The sequence below is a fragment of the Megalobrama amblycephala genome, linkage group LG6, assembly GCF_018812025.1.
Source record: "Megalobrama amblycephala isolate DHTTF-2021 linkage group LG6, ASM1881202v1, whole genome shotgun sequence".
NCBI lineage: Eukaryota > Metazoa > Chordata > Actinopteri > Cypriniformes > Xenocyprididae > Megalobrama > Megalobrama amblycephala.
In genome coordinates, this window is record NC_063049.1 from 7293443 (window position 1) to 7313845 (window position 20403).

General features: G+C 40.1%; 1 protein-coding gene across 1 annotated transcript in view; it reads left to right on the top strand.

Moving 5' to 3' along the window:
- Positions 1-20403, top strand: part of LOC125269796 (myosin-IIIb-like) — a 76205-nt gene that overhangs the window by 23115 nt on the left and 32687 nt on the right. The window contains exons 9-10 of the mRNA XM_048192763.1: positions 3804-3855; positions 5038-5170. Coding sequence (XP_048048720.1) covers positions 3804-3855; positions 5038-5170 — 185 coding nt within the window. The remainder of the gene's footprint in view (positions 1-3803; positions 3856-5037; positions 5171-20403) is intronic.

Consider the following 20403-nt stretch of genomic DNA (forward strand, 5'->3'; position numbering starts at 1 on the left):
TATGTCACAAAAACACACACACACACACACAGAATGATGATGATCAGTGTTACTGAATGCAAGTACATGTACAACAAAATTCTAATTCAGTCATCTTCTTATAAAAACTATTTTAAAAAGTTGAGTTTTTTTTTATTATTAATTTTGGATTTGATTTGCCAAAAAAAGCAACAAAAACATGGATTTTGTTGTTGTGTTTGAACTCAAATTGAACTCAACCATGCAACAGTGCACAGCTGTTTTGTGGTTTGTTTTGTTTTTGTTGTGTTTTGTTTTGATTTGATTTATTTTTTTTTTTTTTTGCTGACAATCGTATCGAAATAACTCATTAAATAGATTTCGTTACAAAAAAAAAATCCAAAGTTTTCATCCACCCTCCCACATCTAAGAGTGTTTTGGGTGGTGTGTGTATATGTTTGTGTGTGTGTGTGTGTGTGTGTGTATCCTCCAGCCATTTGGCCTATCAGAGGGGATTCTCAATGCTTGTTTATATCAGAAGTCTCAGTGGTGAATCTTCAAACCTCACACTTTGCTATTCTGTTTCATCAAGGCTGGAGAGGAACGTTATAGATTTATTTTGACATCAACTGGCCCAATTTTCTCTTGTAAAGTTCATAAACTTACCTACATGCTCATTAGCTGACAGGAGTGTTATCACAGGGTTCGACTACCAGCTGACATCGGTGTGTGTGTATTGAAATCATACATGTTCCAATGCGCATCAGAATTGCTGCAGTAAATTAACGATGATTCCTGGGAGAAACATGCTGATGATGTCATTGATATTGTGGCAGTCACATGTACGCAGAAGATCATCTTGTTGTTCAGAGTTGCTCTTTCATAGCTCAGGAGACTTTATGGCCTGTTCACACCAAACACAAATATTTAGTGTGAAGCTATCGAGCTATTCACACAGGGGACAAACTTTTTTTTTTCCAAATCATCAGTGAGTTTGTCAAATTTATTTTATTTTTTTATTTATTTTTACTCATCCAGCTATGAAAACTAACTGACCAATAACAATTAATCTTTGGGTCACATGTCTGGAACAGCTTCAGCTGCATATATCAACACATTTTGTGACGCTAATGCACTTAACGTTGTTGGACATGAGAGTTCTCTGTATGTTTAATTTGAGCATCAGCTTCATATCAGGTGTTATGTCCTAAAATTCCTTATGAGAGAAAACAAATATATACAATTAACTTCATTTTAAAGAAATATTTATATAACTCAGATGATTGGTCTTAGATGACCTTAAAAATGTTTCAGATCATATTGAGATTTCTGACTTTTGATTGTAGAATTTATTTTATTTCAGCACATTGTTAAGATCTCTTCTGAAACCCTAGAGGAGGCATATGTGAGATTTACTCCTGGGTCTCTTTCTCAGATTAAATATCTGAGAAGCAGACGAAATGGAAATTCTGTCATAACTTTCAAATCATTACAAACCTGACTTTTATCTGTGGAATCAATTTCAAAATTCATTTGGAATGAATTTTAGATAGCAAAGCCAGATAGATAAAGATATCGTTTCAGTGGGTATTCAATGGATTAGAAACAGCTCGGTTACTATTTGAACCTCCATTCCCTGATGGAGGGAACGGGACATGGTGTCGATGACTGACAATAGGGGGTCGCACTTGGGAGCCCCAAACACCTCTGATACTTTGAGGACAGTACTTACCATGGGAATAGGTCTTTTAGACCTTTTCTTTTTTTTTCCCCCCCCTTTTTTTTAAATTTTTTTTATGAGAGCTCACAACTGTGCAGACCAGAATTAGTGCTGGGGGAGATAGGAGAAAGATAGGAGATAGGAGAAAGAATAGTACGGAGACCACATCTTGCCCTAAGGGAGGTTAATATGTGGAGAATACATCACATGGACTTACCAGCCAGGAAGTACCACGCATAGAAAGAGGTCCCTGCGGTAGATCCTACCTGAAAAGGGAGGAAATAATACAAACACAGTGACTGACAGCAGAGGTGGAGCTCTGTCTAGGGGAAGTCACAGGTTTACCATTAGGGAAACCGTATGGTGGACAATACATCATATGGGCTTATCATCAGGGAATCACTACATAGAGCACCTATCCTAAGTATACGGGCTGACCTGAAAAGGGCATGCATCACGAGTATTGGACCTGGCGTCAAAGTCCTCTGCCGAATTTGGCAGTCGGGAAAACTCACATCTAGGGTTCGCTGTCCAGGGAACTCGTGTGGACAAAAAAGTGCAGGTTATCACCTCAGGGATGGAAAAGGCGCTGTGTGCAAGCGGTACACCCCACATGTTTTCTGTAACTTACCTGCCTGTACCCAATAGCTGTCCCCCAAAAACAGACAAAGAGCTGCTAAGAGCTTCTGAAGCTTTGCGTGCAGTCCAAGTAAACATGCAGGGCGCATACTGGACACAGCAACAACAAGGCTGGGTCTGCCTCATCCTGAAGCAATGCTTGCAAGCTCACCATTTGGTCCCTAAAAGGGGTAGTGGGAACTTTGGGCACGTAGCCCAGCCGGAGTTTCAGGATCACAGTCAGGAGTGTCGTCTTCAAAGAGAGGGTACTTAGCGCTACTGACTCCAAGGGCTCAAAAGGAGCTCCTGGCAGGCCCAGCAAGACTACAGAGGGATACCATGAGGGAATAAGGCATGACATATGAGGATTTAACCTCCTGGTGCCTCTGAGGAATTTGATTATCAGGTTGTGCTTACCTAAAGACTGTATCTTGACTTAAGCCATCCACTGCATCTTGATGTGCCAATATGACAGCCACATACCCTTTCAAGGTGGAAGGAGACAGCCGGCCCGCCAACCTTTCCTGCAAGAAGGAAAGCACTGAACTGACTGCAGGTCTGTGGGTCTTGCCTTCAGGAAGCACACCAGTTAGCGAGCAGACTCCACTTCAAGGCATAGGTCCGCTTTCTAGAGGGGGCTCTAGCTTGAGTGATGGTGTCTATCACCGCTGGTGATAGCCCACTCAAGTCTTCCACGTCCCATCCAGGGGCCAGAAATGGAGGTTCTAGAGGTCTGGGCATGGGTGCCAGATTGTGCCCCGTTCCTGAGAAAGAAGGTCCTTTCTCAGGGCAGTTTTCCAGGCAGGGGCAAAGATCACAAGCTCCGAAAACTACTGACAGATAGGGAACTTAAAGTTTTTCATTTTGGTTAATTCAAAATAACTAAAACAGCCATAGATGCTGATATGGCAATAAAAAACAAACAAACAATTAAAAAATAACTGAGTTTACATTGACTTTTGCAGAATTTCTTGGCATTGTTGATATTTCTTCTGAAACATATTTAAGTTTTTTTTTTCCCCCTCATAAAAAACACAGAAACTGCTATATACAGTGTTATGAACAACAACATTTATAATGAAAACTTGCAAAATAAACAATAATTTAGTGGAATAACAACCAGAATCAGAATAAAAATACAATGATATATACAGCATAATGCAAAGAAGCAGCTGGACCTGGTGGAGAACATGAGCTGTTCCTCATAATGTTCTGGGCTTTTCTTCTGGTCCGCTGTTCGTAGAATGAGACTAGATTGGCCCATTTATTAGTATCACACAGTGATTGTAGAACAGATGTTTACAATGGTTTGAAGGAGAGAGTGATGTAAACCAGAAGACAATGTAGAAACACAGAAAACTCATAAGTGCTGTAGAAAGTAATGCCATAATCTGATATCAATGACATCATCTTGTATTTATCCAGATTGTTTTCTGAGAATTACAGCAATCCTAAACTGCATGTCTGTGAGGAATTCTGATTGTTTTATGATTATTTTTGTCCTCAGACAATCCACACCTGAAAGAAGATCTTCCACCAATCTCATCTCAGATGAAAAGGTCAGCTGTTTATTGTTTATTCCAGAATTTAAAGGAATAGTGTTTACTCACTCTCATGCGTAATTTTGTTTCTTCCGTGGAGCATAAAAAAGACGTTTTGCAGAATTGCCATGCTGCTCTTTTCTGGGCTACTCAAAAAATGGTTTTCCCTGCTTCTATGGTGCTTCTTGTCCTTAGTCACTGTACACTTTTATGGTATGGAATAGTGCATCCTCAAAATATGCAGGAAACAACATGAAGAGAATTTTCATTTTTGAGTGAACTATTCCTTTAATTGCACGTCTGATACGGCTCATGTTAATATGAACTCTGCTGTCACCTAACTGCACTGAATATTACACAGAGCAACCCTCAGATCAAACAGCGCGGTCCTTGAGACAAAAGAGACAGTTCCCTCATAGAGAATTCACTTCTCCGCTGAGAGAGAGAGGAACCCAGGGAGGTAGAGAGAGAAGGAGTGAATCAAAAGGCTGGAAAAGCGTGGTAGAGAGTAAACGCTGACTTCTCCCTGAGGTGATTTGTCTTTTCGCTGCTCTCTCTACAGATGTTGGAGCCCCTTTTTTCCAGTAAAGACCTGAGGTTCTTTGCTAGGACTTTGATATCCTACTCGAATTCAATATGTGAAATAGTAGAGCCACTCTGTGACTTGGAGCACATCGCTGAGCTTTGAAGTCTGATCCAATTTTTGCTGCTCGCCATTTGATGTTGAAAGGATGAGATGAAGAAAACGTACAGTTTTTGCCAGTAACTCTGCTGAGCATATGTAAGATTAAAACAGCCCGCTCCTTTGGAGGGTGTACTTAGAAATGTTAAGCAGATTAATTCTTTCCTATAGCTCTTTTATTCAAAGATAAAATTAAATGTGTGTGGAAGTCTGCAAGGACGGCCTCCGTTATTTCCTGCATTACAATGAGCGTGACAAGAGCGTGCGAGAGAGAGAGAGAGAGAGAGAGAGAGAGGGAGAGCACTCCAGTACCAGTGCATTAGCACTTACTGTTGCCAAACACTGTGTTAATGGATGCTCAAAACCAGCCTGCTCTTAATAAATCACTTCAATTAATTCACACAAAAGACTGCTGCTGTTTTATTCATTATGATGCGCTTGTTTGTATTTGTTCGCTTTGTTTCCTGATGTGATGTCTGTTGACGTGGCTGTGTGTTTGTGTGTGCATTTCTTTTCAGGTTTTCTCTGTCAACTCAGACACAGGCAGCAGAGAGGACAGCTCCAGTGACGCGTCTTTGCTGAAGACAGACAAACAGAGTGACAGCAGAGAGAGAGACGGGCTTCAGGAGCGTCCGGCACTGAGCAAACAAGGTGAGTCCACACACACACATATATATCCACATGTGTGTGTCTGCAACATTCTCATAGTCCCGAATGCACACACACAAACGCACATTTACAATAACCAAAAAACGCATACATACAATTTATTCACCCTCATGTTCCAAACTGACTTTCTTCCTCCCAAAAAGAAGAAATTTTGAAGAACCTCCAATGTAATTTTCAAGTGATTATCACAACACCTATTTGGTGGGATATATTAGGTAGCAAGTGAACATTTTGTCCTCAAAGTTGATGTGTTAGAAGCAGGAAAAATGGGTAAGTGTAAGAATTTGAGTGAGTTTGACAAGGACCAAATTTTGATGGCTAGACGACTGGGTCAGAGCATCTCCAAAACTGCAGCTCTTGTAGGGATTTCCTGGTCTGCAGTGGTCAGTATCTATCAAAAGTGGTCCAAAGAAGAAACAGTGGTGAACCGACAACAGGGTCATGGCTCATTGATGCACGTGGGGAGCGAAGGCTGGTCCATGTGGTCCGATCCAACAGACGATCTACTGTAGCTCATATTGCTCAAGAAGTTAATGGTTCTGATAGAAAGGTGTCAGAATACACAGTGCATCTCAGTTTGTTGTGTATGGGGCTGCATAGCTTCAGACTTGTTGAAATCGCCAACAGTGAGCATCAGCACTGGACCACGGAGCAATGGAAGAAGGTGGCCTGGTCTGAGGAATCATGTTTTCTTTTACATCACGTGGATGGTCGGGTGCGTGTGCGTCTCTTACCTGGGGAACACATGGCATGCTTTGGGCAATGTTCTGCTGGGAAACTTGGATCCTGCCATCCATGTGGATGTTACTTTGACATGTACCACCTACCTAAGAATTGTTGCAGACCATGTACACCCTTTCATGGAAACGGTATTCCCTGGTGGCTCTGGCCTCTTTCAGCAGGATAATGCGTCCTGCCACAAAGCAAAAATGGTTCAGGAATTGTTTGAGGAGCACGAAAATGAGTTTGAGGTGTTGACTTGGCCTCCAAATTCCCCAGATCTCAATCCAATCCAGCATCTGTGGGATGTGCTGAACAAACAAGTCTGATCAATGGAGGCTCCACCTCACAACTTACAGAACTTAAAGGATCTGCTGCAAACATCTTGGTGTCAGATACCACAGCACACCTTCAGGTGTCTAGTGGAGTCCATGTCTCGATGAGTCAGGGCTGTTTTGGCAGCAAAATGGGGACCAACACAATAGTAGGAAGGTGGTCATAATGTTATGCCTGATCGGTGTATATATCGTACTTAACTTTATTACGTTAACTACGGTTTCGACCCCCATGAGAGTGAGTAAATGATGACAGAATCTTCTTTTTTTTTTGGCTGAACTTGTCTCTCTCTTATATTTGTGTCCTGTCATATCAGCTTATGGTTTGGCTGAGCTTTCACTTTCGGGCCAGGCAGTGGATTAGAAGTGTGCGTCTTTGTAAAGGTTTATTTATTTAGCTTTTTTTTTTTTTTTTTTTTAACAAAACACACCAATAACATCAAAGACTCTCACACACCAGTGACTCTATTAAACACTCCCAGTTACAGTGACATAGAGACCAAAACACACATATTTGCTGAACATATGTTTGCTTTGTGTTTTGCCCTGGGCTGTGAATTCCATTAATGAGAGCTGCCTGGGTGTGTGTGTGTGTGTGTGTGTGTGTGTGTGTGTGTGTGTGTGTGTGTGTGTGTGTGTGTGTGTGTGTGTGTGTGCGTGTGCGTGTGTGTGTATGCATGTGTGCATGTGGGTGCACGCATACATAGAGAGAGGGAAGGTGTGTCAATCAGGGGCGGGAGGGGCGGCGCTGCTGGGATCAGTTGCCGGGGGTCCATCATTAGAGTGATTACTGAGGAAGGTGTGTGTGGGGGTGGGATTGAGATTAGCTGTGTGTCCGTGGATTAGCGGATTAAGACAGATAATGTAACACACACTCCGCACTGCAGTGGCTCCGGATTACTGTCAGATCACCACAGCACGCCTGGGTTAGACAGCCGCGCTAACTCTGTGAGACTGAGAACAGGTGACCCCACTCATCCTGTCTGTCTGAAACGCACACACACACACACACACACACACACACACACACACACACACACACACACATACTGGAGATGACATACTGATCATATTCTCACACAGACTCACAAACACACTTAATGTCTGATTGTATGTGACTCAATCATTCATTTTAATGATTATTAATACTGTTTTGTATAAATTGTTTTTCTGGAGGTATGTTGTATCTGGAGGATTTCAAACAAGGAAATTCAATATTAAACTTAAACTACTGAAAAAGTCTTGAAAAGTAACTTTATAAAAAATAATGTTCTCATTGTTTAAATATTTATTTGACTACAAAACAAAACAAAACAGAAGATACGAAAAATGCCAACAAATGCATATAATGCAATTTTGCACCTGTTACAGATCTGCTTGGTTCATTTGTAATTATAGTTATAGTATACATTTTGTGATGATATAGACAATCAAGTATTTGAGATGTGCTATATAGTATATACTGCGTTACATGAGTGTTTTAGTAGTTGTATAATGTTATTATTAATTTGTTAATTAAAGTTCTTAATTCATTATGTGTTGATATTGAGGATATGAAACCTGTGAAGTTTTGTTCAAAACAATGGTTTAGTGACAAGACGATAGTGAATTGACCTCTCTCTCATATATAGCTTATGAAAGTCTGATTCATTTCACTTCAGTTGGGTTCTATAAATTAGGGAGTATTGTAGTTCTCTTCTCTTTAAAGGAACGCCATGCTGCGTCTGGCATCGATGCTATGGGGAACACCTCAGCATGGCTGTGTATGAAGCATGTGTGCAAATATTCCAATCCTGATTGGTGCAACGTCACCCCGTGACGCATGGCGGTGAGGCTCAGGCGCTGGAATTGGAGGTTCAGTTTCTCTTGGGCCATAGAATGTATTCCTCCTCCCGAGAGAGAGTCCGGGTTCTACAGCTGGTACGTCATAGTTCCAAAAAAAGTTTGGGAGATTGCGTCCTATCATAAATCTACATTAGTTAAACCGTACTTTGAGGAGATACGGGTTCAAAATATTGAGGATTCCACTTATCGTGGCTCAAATCGGGGCAGAGGACTGGTTTATCATAATAGAGGACGCATACTTCAATATTTCCATCCTTCCTCAACACAGGAAATTCCTACAGTTCACTTTCGGGGGCGAAGCTAAGCTTACCAGTACCGGAATAGTTGCACATGTGCTTTAGGCGAAGTCACGCTGAGGCGTTCTCCATAGCGTCAATGTCAGACACAGCATCTCGTTCCCTTCTCAGGGAACCACCTATTTATATTCAGCATAAATGTATCTTTTCAAGTTTGATGTTGTCACCCTAACTGGAATTGTCCATTCATTCGAAAACCCACAATGACATAATTCTAAATAATATTATTGAATAGAGGCACAGAATAGGGGTTCAGCCTAATTCACAAAGACCCACCCACTTGGTGATTTCCAGCCTGGTCACTGCTAGAGTAGCTTTAAAAGTGTTGATAAAATGTGGTTGCTTACCAACACTGTTGTCCAGCTCTAGTTGTGCTGTTCACACAGCTGTCACTCACTGTATTTACATTCAAGCGGTGCTGAGGATAAAGATCTCTCAGCACGGTTCTTTCTCGCTGTTTAAAGCTGTTTAAGTCAAATTACCTTACCTTGAATATGCAAAGAACAGAACTGCTGACTGGACTGCCCTGAGAGACAGCGCACACACATACAGAGACTGGTTTTAGATCACAGTTTGATGCCTTCATCAGAGGAGCTGTTGGCTAAACTAAAGACTTGATTCTGTCTGTGAGGAGAACACGTGTAAGAGTGTGTGGATGCTATTTGGATGTGTGTGGATGTGTGGATGTGTGTGTTGTGGAAGAGTAAGCAGGGCAGACTTTGATCGGAGGAGATCAGAGTGTGTGTGTGTGTGTATGTGTGTGTCAGGGGAGACGGCAGTGCCAGATGTCTGGAGTTCTGCTCACTTCCTGCCTCTCATCCTGCTGCTGTCACCCTAGAGACACACATACACACACACACACACACACACACACACACACACACACATTATCCCTGTCTAACCTCTCCATATCAAATGTTCGGGAGGTCATAGCCAGTGTGTTACTCTGAGACCCAAACACTCTTCTCCTGTCTTTATTGGACGTTAAGTGCACTGCTGAGTCTCTGATCTGATCCCAGCTGTGTGTGCTTCTGACTGAACAGAAAGTCCATCACCATTTCACATGGTCTATGATTTTAACCCTACACTAATGCTGTAGATTCAGTACACACACTAGAGCTTATTCACATCTTAAATGGTTACTCCAGTCAAAAATGAAATTTCTGTCATTTATTGACCCTCATGTCATTCCAAACCCGTAAGACTTCCGTTCATCTTTGAAACACAAATGAAGATATGGTAACACTTTACTATAAGGTTCCATTAGTTAACATTATGCATTAAAGGGATAGTTTACCCAAAAATGAAAATTCTGTCGTCATTTACTCATCCTCATGTTATTCCAAACCTCTTTGAGTTTCTTTCTTCTGTTGAACACAAAAGAAAAGAAGATATTTTAAAGGATGTTGGTAACCAGACAGTTGATGGTAGTCATTGACTTCCATAGTAGGAAACTGTCTGGTTACTGACATGCTTTAAAATATCTTTTGTGCTCAACAGAAGAAAGAAACTCATACAGGTTTGGAACAACTTGAGGGTGAGTAAATGATGACAGAATTTTCATTTTTTTAGCAGAACTAACCCTTTAATGTTTATGGACAGCACCTGTTTCCATTGCCACAGATAATAATTTTGATTTGTCCCTTAGTTTGTAAATAAAGGACTACAGTTAGTAGGGACAGTAGGGACACAGTAGCCACAGTAGTAGTGTGTTTATTATAAAGAATATACCTTTTGTCGAAACTATAAACACAAATTAAACTTTTTACGTCATAGGATAGCCATGGGTGCCACTTAGGGCATCCAGTTACCATCTCGAAAATTTGATTTTGAATTTAAAGTTTTATTTAAATATGCCTGAACTTCTGGCAGAATAAATAAGTCCAGAGGATGTTAATAATCACAACTCATTCATGACATTGGTGGTTCATTTTATTTAGAAGTGATCATGCCTATGCCTTTTTCTCTGCTGCAAGGCTTCAACCTCCACACCGAGAGAAAGAGTGTAGTGCTCAACAATAACAGGCTTTTGGAAAGAACTTTGGAAACAGGGTGAGTGCATTACTTTATGGGATGGAGCATTCCACACTATGTACTCAGTTGTATACTGCATCACGTTGTATCTCATCCTTCCCTGGTATCCTCAAGCAGAAAGCAAGCAAAATTATCTGGGTTTAATTTTTTTGTTTATTTGGTGACAACAAGGTTGCTAAACGATTGCACACCAATGTCATACTAGCATGAGCAATGATTAAGTGCGATAGTTTAACATTTTAAACGTTGCTAAAAAAAAAAAAATAGTGTGATTAATTGTACTGAATATACTTCAAATCTTAAAAGTAGATTTAAAAAAACTGTACATGCAGATAACATAATATAAATAAAAGGCCACTTAAGTGTACTTAAAGAAGGTACGCTTTCATGACTTTTTAAGTCACATTTAAGTACACTTTTAAAAAGTGCACTTTGTTAAAAATTTCAAATTAACAGTATTAAAGTACAACTACCTACATTTTTGCAAACAAATTATGAATAAAGGTGCAGATTATCGATTAATAAAGACTTATTTTTGTGTAGTTCCTTGCACAAACCTATGTTATGACCTCGTGACACTTCTACCATAGTGCATGATTTGTACTGTAAACTAATACATTTTGACATTTGAATCACATAACCAGCTTCATATGTATGGCTTTTCTGACATAGTAAACTTGCTCAGTAGCTCACCTTGTACAGCATTGCACTTGTGATGCCGAGCTCTTAGAGTCAAGATAAAAGAGCTCAAAGACTTTGTAGAAGCAAGACAAAATGGCATGGTTGCTTCAGCAAATGCATTTTCTTTTTTCACTTTTGCATTTATTAACACTATCGGTTAGGTTTAGGGTAGTGTAGGTTATATGTTATTCTCAAGCATGATACATTAACATTTTAGCGTACAATACATACAACAATCAACATATCCAAACGTTGCCAAATTCAGATTAGCGCTCATATGTTTCAGATAAAACTGAACTTGACATACAAGTTCAAATAGAAATTAAAGTATATATTAGTTTACCATAAATGTTTGTCAGTGCATTCAGAAGTAAACTTTAACCATATTTCAAAGACAGTTGGAAGTAATTATGAAATTACATAAAAGGACTTAAGTTGTACTTAATTGGGTCAAAAAAGCACTCTTAGTTCAGCTAATTGCATTAAATATAAATGTAAACTATACTAAATTTGCATTTAATTGCAAATAACATGCAATTAGGTGTCTGAAAACATACATTCAGATCACATTATATTATTTTAAAGTATACATTATTTTTGTACTCTTTTTAAAGGTATGCTAAAGTGTACTTCTTTTTCACAAGGGTATGCCTTTCTGTAAAAATGTTTTGTGTTTGTTTCTATTGAGGAATGAGTTGAAATTGTTTTCTGTGGTAATCAACAGCAAGTGCAACATAGACATTTAGTTTGGAAATAACTGGGATATTCCTTTAAAGTAGAGATTGGGAGTTAAGGTCTCTCTCTCGTTCAACCCCTCAGCATCATAATTTACCTTTCTTGTTTTCTCACTACTGACATGTATGTTTACCAAAAGCATAATCTTTATAAAGCGGGTTAACATAAGGAGCTCAGCTTTCATAAACCATGAAGTCTGATCCTTTTTAGAAGAGGGAGCAACAGAAGAGAACTAACTTGCACTTATGAAGTATGGACATATAAAGACAATGATGTGTTATTCCATATACATAAGTGTCCTTGAAAGGCATAAAGAAAATTCTAGAAAGAAACACTTATGCTGCCTTCTCCAATTTATTTGCTTGTGGATGGCAGGCCTGCACATTGGCCTGAAGGGTTCTGGGGAGTGGGAGTGTTAGAATAGTCTGATCTGAGCTTTACTCAGTGTGTTGGCTGTGAAACACACCTCTGAACATGTCATTTGAATGCATCATCGAGTACAAGATCAAAAGTTTTACAGGATTAGCACAAATGAGTAACAAAACAAATTAATGTGTGCACACAAACAGATAGTGTCATCCCTAGTTAGTGTGCCTTCACTCACTTTGGTGGATTAAGTTCAGGAAGTGCACATTTCCTTTAGGTAGTTTGTGCCCAAATGAATTTAATCTTGGTTTGGGCTGAAGCCAAAATCTTCTCTTTGATTTGTTCTGAAACTGTTACATAAGTAACTATGACCTGCAGAAAACCATGCCATCATATCAAAATAATAAGATTTTATAGTATGTTCATTTGCAAACATTATGTTCTATTAATATAGATCATAGGCCATTAAACACACACACACAAAATATATATATATATACACACACATACACACACAACTGATCTCTATTGATTGCACTTTATTTTACAGTATGTGCATTAATTAAACAACCATTATATAATTAAAGTTCACTGTGGAATAGTAACTTTAAATATACATCAGATAACAAAATATCAAGTTTCATTTAAAAAAAAAAAGATATCCCAAGCACATTTGCTTGACATACTAGTGGATCATGTTGATGATTAATGTGATTCTCTACACCTGTGGTTCCTCTGCTAGACAACTGTGTGAACTTGAGAACTGACTTCATACATCCACTAAAAACCACCAAAACACCAGCTGATTAAAAGACATTGAGCAAAAATGAAGAAAAGTGAAGTTAATGAAGAGCAAAGCAGTTGTTCTCACTTGCTTTTATGAAAGTGCAAAGCAATGCTTTTTTTTTTTTTTAATCTTTGAACATCTGACATTGCTCCTGTTGTTCCTGTAGATTAGATCATTTGACAGACACAGGCTGCCTGTGCAGGGCTGAAGTCATTGACTGTGTCTAATTGGCTGCTCTGTTGACTGTTTCGGCCGCAGGGAACACGTCATGTCATGCAAGATGAACACAGATCTGGGATTTATTTTTTGGGTCCTTTATTGTCACCACCATAGTCATCATCTCTGTCACACCAACCATCTGGAGCACATCCAGACAGTCTCTCTCTCACTCTCTCTCTCTCAGGCTCATTCATTCAACATCACTCCCCTCTTCTTACTAGCTAGTCAAAAAATCTTGGTAATCCTTGTTCCCTGAGAACCCCTCCAGCATGATAGCGTCTGAACCACGTGTGACGTTACATGTGACAGCTTACACGGAAGCTACAAAGGGGAGCCGACACACAACAGTGTTACCTTCTGATAGGTCAAAGAAAGTAATTCTCAGGCACTCAGGAGGTATGGCATAGGGATGCAGTGTCTCGTTCCCTTCTCAGGGAAGAAGGGTTACAGTTGTAACCCGAGACGTTCCCTTTCGAGGGAACTCGCGCTGCGTTGAAGACAGTGCTTTGGGCAACGAAATACCCACTGCACCACAAATCACTAGTGCCTATTCTGGTGTAAAGCTTTTCAGGCACAACTTAGGACATGAGCACTTGAGATCCTGGCGTGGAGAGCAGATCCAAGCTACAGTATCTTATGAAGGTGTGCAGGGAAGGCCCAGCCAGCTGCATCACAGACCTCTTAAAGGGAAAGTGCCCTGATCAGCCGACACATGTAGTGGAGGATGAAAGGCCTGCAGGATAACAGACTGCACCACATTAGATGCCACTTTTGGACATGTGGCCCAGCCTAGGGTGGAGAATGGCCTTAACCCTCCCAAGAGCATACTCGGGGCAAGAGGGAGCAACAGAAAAAGCCAGCAGATCCCCAACTCTTTTAACGGGATGTAATAGCTAGCAGGAAGGCCACTTTGAAAGAGAGAAACTTCTTCGACACCTTGTCAATGGGTTCAAAGGGTGCCAGGGATAACCTTTCAAGAACCACTGCCAGGTCCCAGACAGGAACTCTGGCTTGGACAACAGGCCTCATCCTTTGAGCGCCACGAAGGAAACAAACGATTGTTTAGCATGTTTGTCTGTACATTCAGAAGTAAACTTTAACCATATTTCAAAGAGTAATTATGAAATTACATCAAAGGAATTAAGTTGTACTTAATTACTTAAAGTTGGTGTTTCCCTAGAGGGCCACCGGAACTCCAGAACTGAAGCCACTGGGCAGTTAACTGGGTCCAACTGTTGTTCTCTGCACCATAAATCAAACACATTCCACTTTAGGGCATAAAGTTTCCTCATGGAGGGAGCTCTAGTGCTTAGAATGGTCTCAAAATCCTCGGTTGAGAGACCAGTGTTCAGAAGCTGGTCCCCTCAGGTAGTGATGAATTAGGTCCCCGGCTTACGACAGCAAGGTTCTGCCTGATGGGGATCTCCTATGGGGTGCCTGCTAGGAGTGCTATGATGTCTGAAAACTAGACTCGAGCTGGTCAGCACAGAGCTAATAGGAGCAAACTGACCCCATCCTGGCAGACCATCCTGGGAGCAGAGCGATCAGGGGAAATGGTCCGCCTCGGCCACACCTGTACCATGGCATCCAGCCCCAGGGGAGCTGGATGCGTGAGGTAAAACCAAAGCAGACAGTGGGTGTTCTCATGGGAGGCGTACAAATCTACTTCCGCTTGGCCGAACTTCCTCCAAATCAGCTCCACAATGTCGGGGTGCCTCGATAGGATGTCTGCTCCCAAATTTTGGTCCCCTAGAATATACATCGCTCTGGGGTGCGTTTCCCAAGGTAAACTATGGTCGCAAGTTCCGGCGTTATCATTAGAGTTCAATGGGACTTACGACCATAGTTGACTTGCAATGCTTTCAGGAAACGCACCCCTGAGTGAGAGCAACTTTCCCTGTGACCACAGAAGAACCTGAAGGGCCAGTCTGCATAGAGATTGCGACTTCAGGCCCACCTGTCAATTTATATAGGAGACCGCCGACATATTGTCTTTTCATACCAGAACATGATGGCCCCTGAGGTCCAGGAGGAAGTGCCTCAGGGATAGAAACACAGCAATCATCTCCAGGCAATTGATGTGCCACGAAAGATGATACACTATCGACAGACCTCTGGTAAAGTGGCCTTCCATGACTGCTCCCCAGTCTGTGAGGAATGGGTCCATAGTCATGATTTTCCACTGACAAGATGCTCCCAACACAGGACCCTAGGACAGGATCCATGGTTTCTTCCAGAACAAAGGTATTTGCGCGTTACTTTGATCATGCGGAAGGTCCTGAGCCACCACTGCAGGGGTCTCATGTACAGCAGGCCAAAAGGCATTACGTTGGACGCTGCTGCCAGAAGCCCCAGCATTCTCTGAAAGTGTTTGACAGTGATGGCTTGGCCTAGTTTAATGTTGGTGACTGTAGTCAAGATAGTCTCTATACGAGCAGGAGACAACTGTGCCCTCATAGTAATTGAGTTTCACACCACCCTCAGAAACGTAGTTCTCTGCTGGGGAGACAGTGAGATTTTCTTGATGTTTAGTCTTAACCCCAAGCACCTTATATGGCGAAGAATGAGCATTTGGATGGGTGAGGATGTTAGTTTTCAGGAAAAGAAAAGTTGACAAAGAAAATAGAGTTTTCAAAGATAATTGGACAGAGAGGTTTTTCGTTCATTTTGCCCCAATCCAGCTCAAAGCCATTCTGTTTGATTTTTAACGAGACAGTTGGAGTCGTGAAGAGTGGAATGTCAAACGCCACTATGAAACAAAATACAGATATTTTAGCTTTTCCACTGTCAGGCTGAGTGGTTCTTAGAATGTTTCTCAATCTTAGTAAGGAACTGTTTGTAAGTTTGGCCTTCTCTCTTTCCTTCTTTTCACTGTGTTTCCACTTACGGGAAGAAGGAGGCGGGAGAACATTCAACAAAACTAAACAAAGAACAAAACGGTATGCCGGCGACCCTCGCACGTCTGCCGGCACAATTACAAATGTCGCTCCTCCTTTTATCCGGAGCTTGTGAGAGACTCGAGGCCGGCACGCCTCAGGTGGCTCATTATCCCGGACCGGCCTCGCTCCGTTCCCTCACGGCTCTCGCCCGCCCTGCTCGTGACACCTCTGTATATATTTAGACGTATAACCTCGGTAGTTGTTTTCGTATATTAAAAACGCATTACATTTCATGCTTATTGTTCTCCTGCTCATTCATAAAACCCAGGTCACTTTAACGTTTCGATCCTATATCCTTGCTACGTTTGGATGCTAGAAGAGGAAGTCTTTTTCTAATGGCCATAGGAAAAACCCTTCCTTTGATAATATTCTATGAGGAGCTTATTTGCTGGACAAACTAACAGTTTCTCTAAATAATTATTAAACCAGAACTAATCATATATGTAATTGATTATAATTGTTGTAATCAATTCAATATATGTTTAATTCCCCGTTGGGTGATATATGAATCATAATTTATTCATAATCAATTTATGAATTATTATATTCATATTTCATCCATAAATTGATTAATAACTGTACGAACCGCTACATCGTTACAGTTATTTACATCTTATCATCAATAAACCATTGCGATACCAAGGCAATGACTGACGCTTTTGTATTACATTCCAAAAAGCGGCCGTTATCAGCCCCACAGTGGAAAATGAAAGCTGGCCCGCATCTGCAAGGAATGGAATGCTTACGCAGTGAGAACCGCTTGGCCTGACAGTGGAAAAGCAGCTTTTGCCTACCTCTTATTGTTTTGTTCATACAAAATGCTGACACTTAAATTAATTGTTTTGCCATTTTTGCACTTCTTATTAATGTATTTTGAATGCAAAAGGAACTTTTTTAAAAAAATAAAGAAATTGTGTTGATTTGTTATGCATGTTATGCATGTTTATTAAAAAAAAGTTTCGTAATAACCAATTGTTCTGGACCTTTGACATTGATGAAATTTCATAATTAGACCTTTGAATGTAGACTTTAAGAACCTAGAATCTCCTCAACCCGTGGCATTACCCCATAGCCATTCTCTTTCAAGCCCAGAATGGAGGAATAATGGTGATATGTTGGGCTTGAAATTCTCGACGTAAACAGCCTTTTCAGGAAAGAAAGGAAGACCCTGACATGAAGGCTGTGACCGAGCCTGCAGGAAGCACTCATCCAGCTCGCTTTTCTTTGCACTTCCTGCTTTTCTGATGGCCATTCAATATTTAATTTGGCCACTGCTCTGGTCACAACCTCCAGCAGCTTCTCAATATCAGGGGATTGGGGTGGCAAATCCTCAATCTTTCCTGCCTCGATGCTTAGAACCTCTAGATCCTCAGAACTAGATAATTCTAGCATCGGGTTCTCATCCAGGGCGGAAGAAGCCGTAGCATGGGCTTCCGATCCCTGAATGGGAACAATAGAGCTGACTGATGAGAGCTGAGAAGGGGCCAAAGCCATCTCGAGCTTGTCAGCCAGCTCCATTTGCAATCCCCATGATCCCGAACCACAGGGAGTGCAAGCCTGGCCCATTTCAACGGAGCCAGGCTGGAGTGGAGCGTTCTGAGCAGCAGCAGCTCGCATAGGCAGCACCCTCGAGCGCTGCCTATGCATGCTCTACTCCGAGGCACATAACACAGAGCAAGTGTGCGTTCCCACTGTGATATATCAAGGACAGGGAGATGCACACCCCTTATATTGCCTCTTACTCTCTTATATTGCCTATGATATATATAATGCTTTGCAACTGGACAAACAACACCAAATAAGACTGACAACCACACAGAACCCTTGCTGAAGAGAAGAAGCTCGGCTCCCCTTTGTAGCAATCGAGATTGGACTAGTTCCACACATGCTTCAGACACTATCACGCTGGAGGCTGGAGGGATACATAAATACTCAGTGCAGCACGTCAATGACCCCATAGCAGAGATTCAACAAATAAACAGATAAAATAAACTTGAAATTTCAAACACTGTTAAAGTCCTTATAAGAAATGTTCCGATACTTGGCAGCACAAAACATCTTGGTTGCAGAATGATGCACCTTGCATGTAACCTGAGCACTTGGACTCTGAGCCACAATTGAAAGTTTATTGCTATAGGACAGAAATATTGTGGCTAGTTTGTGGGATCCAACAATTTGTTGTTGTTTTTTCTATAGCAGCTATTTATTAAAGCAGCCATCTGTTCTGACAGACACGCAGGAATGAGTAGCACATCGTAATGAATAAGCAACAGACTCTAGGAAAAAAAGCAGTGTGCTTTAATCTCACAAATAAACCTGTGGATTCTGCATAATAATGGGAACATTGCTCACAGCAGGGGATTTGAAGTCCCATAGTGATTGTCTTGAAATGCATTGTTGAAGTGAATTTGCACATAAACTTTAATCAATAAAGATGTATTAAATGTATAAAGAGAAATGTTTCAGAGAAGGTTTTACTGTGCTGACTGTTAAAGCACTGTACACTCCTAGCACATTGCAACAACTTGTGTATCTGAATCATTTGAGAATTGATTCTTTTTAAATGCCCCCCTAAATATATTAAACTTAGCCAACTAGCTTAACTCCCCTTATTACCTCGTTGGTTCATTGTAAGGGAAAAAAAATCATAGAAAAACAGAATAGGTACTGGTAATCTGCCAGGACATTATCCGTTAAGTTTACATATATTTCCTTTAACCCTAAAACACAACACAATGCAATGCGTAATTAAAAACACAGGTAAAACAACTGTGAAAAATCAATATGGAAAATTACATAATATTAACACGGCACAGTGGGCCCTATTTTTCAGACTTTTCTTAGTGTTGTTGGACAACTAGTCAACAGCCCTAATACAAGTTTAGCTGAGTTTTCACTGCTGAAAAATGTTTTATAATTTCCAGTATAAACAAATAGTAGTAGCGATATAGTATGACGAAATTTACATCGCTGTTTTGTCGTGTTATGTTGCACATACATTGGGAAGTCTGATTCATTCATTTCAAATTTCTTATTCAGTAATATAAATTATGATGTTGTTAAATCATAATCTGATCATTCTGTGATTTAAAACATATTTCCCCATAGTAGTTATCTACTTCGATTAGATGCTTTCCAACTCTCGCTAAACATTGCTCTTCATTTCTCCACCTGTTTTCAGTAGGTGAGATTTGGCTGACTGAGCACTGTGTCGTGGGAAAGTTTAGTTAACTTGGTGCCAACTTTTGAAATCCTCTTAATGTCAGTGAGAAACAGAGTAAGTTTAATAGAGTCTAACAGGATGTACTTTCACACGGGACAGTAACAGACTGAGTCTTTAAAATGATACTTATACTGTCCCATCTATTAGCATATTAGCATCAGTGGTATTATGGTTTAAGTCTTGATGATGAGTTGGGTGGATTTCCCTTCATCCTCCTGAGGTGTGACTGTTTTGAGTTAAAGACTCTTCTTATCAAAGTCAGATTTCCTGTGACCACAGACACTATAGGGACAGATGTGTGTTACATGTGGAGATTACATTCTATTTCAAACCACTGCTTCTCTTTTGAATAGAAAGCTATTTAAAGAATCCCAGAATAAAGTATAATGATCTCTACAAAAAATATAAATAAATATAAAAAATATAAAGCAGCACAACTGTTTTCAACATTGATAATAATAAGAGATGTTTCTTGAGCAGAAAATCAGCATATTAGAATGATTTCTGAAGGATCATGTGACACTGAAGACTGGAGTCATGATGCTGAAAATTCAGCTTTGATCACAGGAATAAATTACATTTTAAAATATATTAAAATAGAAAACAGTTATTTTAATTTGTATTAATATTTCACAATATTTCTGTTTTTACTGTATTTTTGTCTCAATAAATGCATGATTGGAGCGCATAAGAGTTTAATTTATTGTTATACTTTTTTTTTTTTAATCTTACCAACCTCAAACTTTTTAATGGTAGTGTTTGTAAAGTACAATTCTGAGAATACATATTTATTGTGCAAAATGTTTTTTATTATTATTATTATTTAAATAAAAATATTATTCTATGATAGTGTCTATGATTTTCACTACATAATTACAGTAACATGATTCAAGTTGCAGTAATGGAATGAGATTCTTTGCATTACTGTAAAGAAATTTGCCTAAGTGACAAAAAAAATGCTGAAGTACATAATCTTGATGGACCTAAAATAGGCCATATTTTCTTTAGGCCCATATTTTTCTTTCTTTCTTTCTT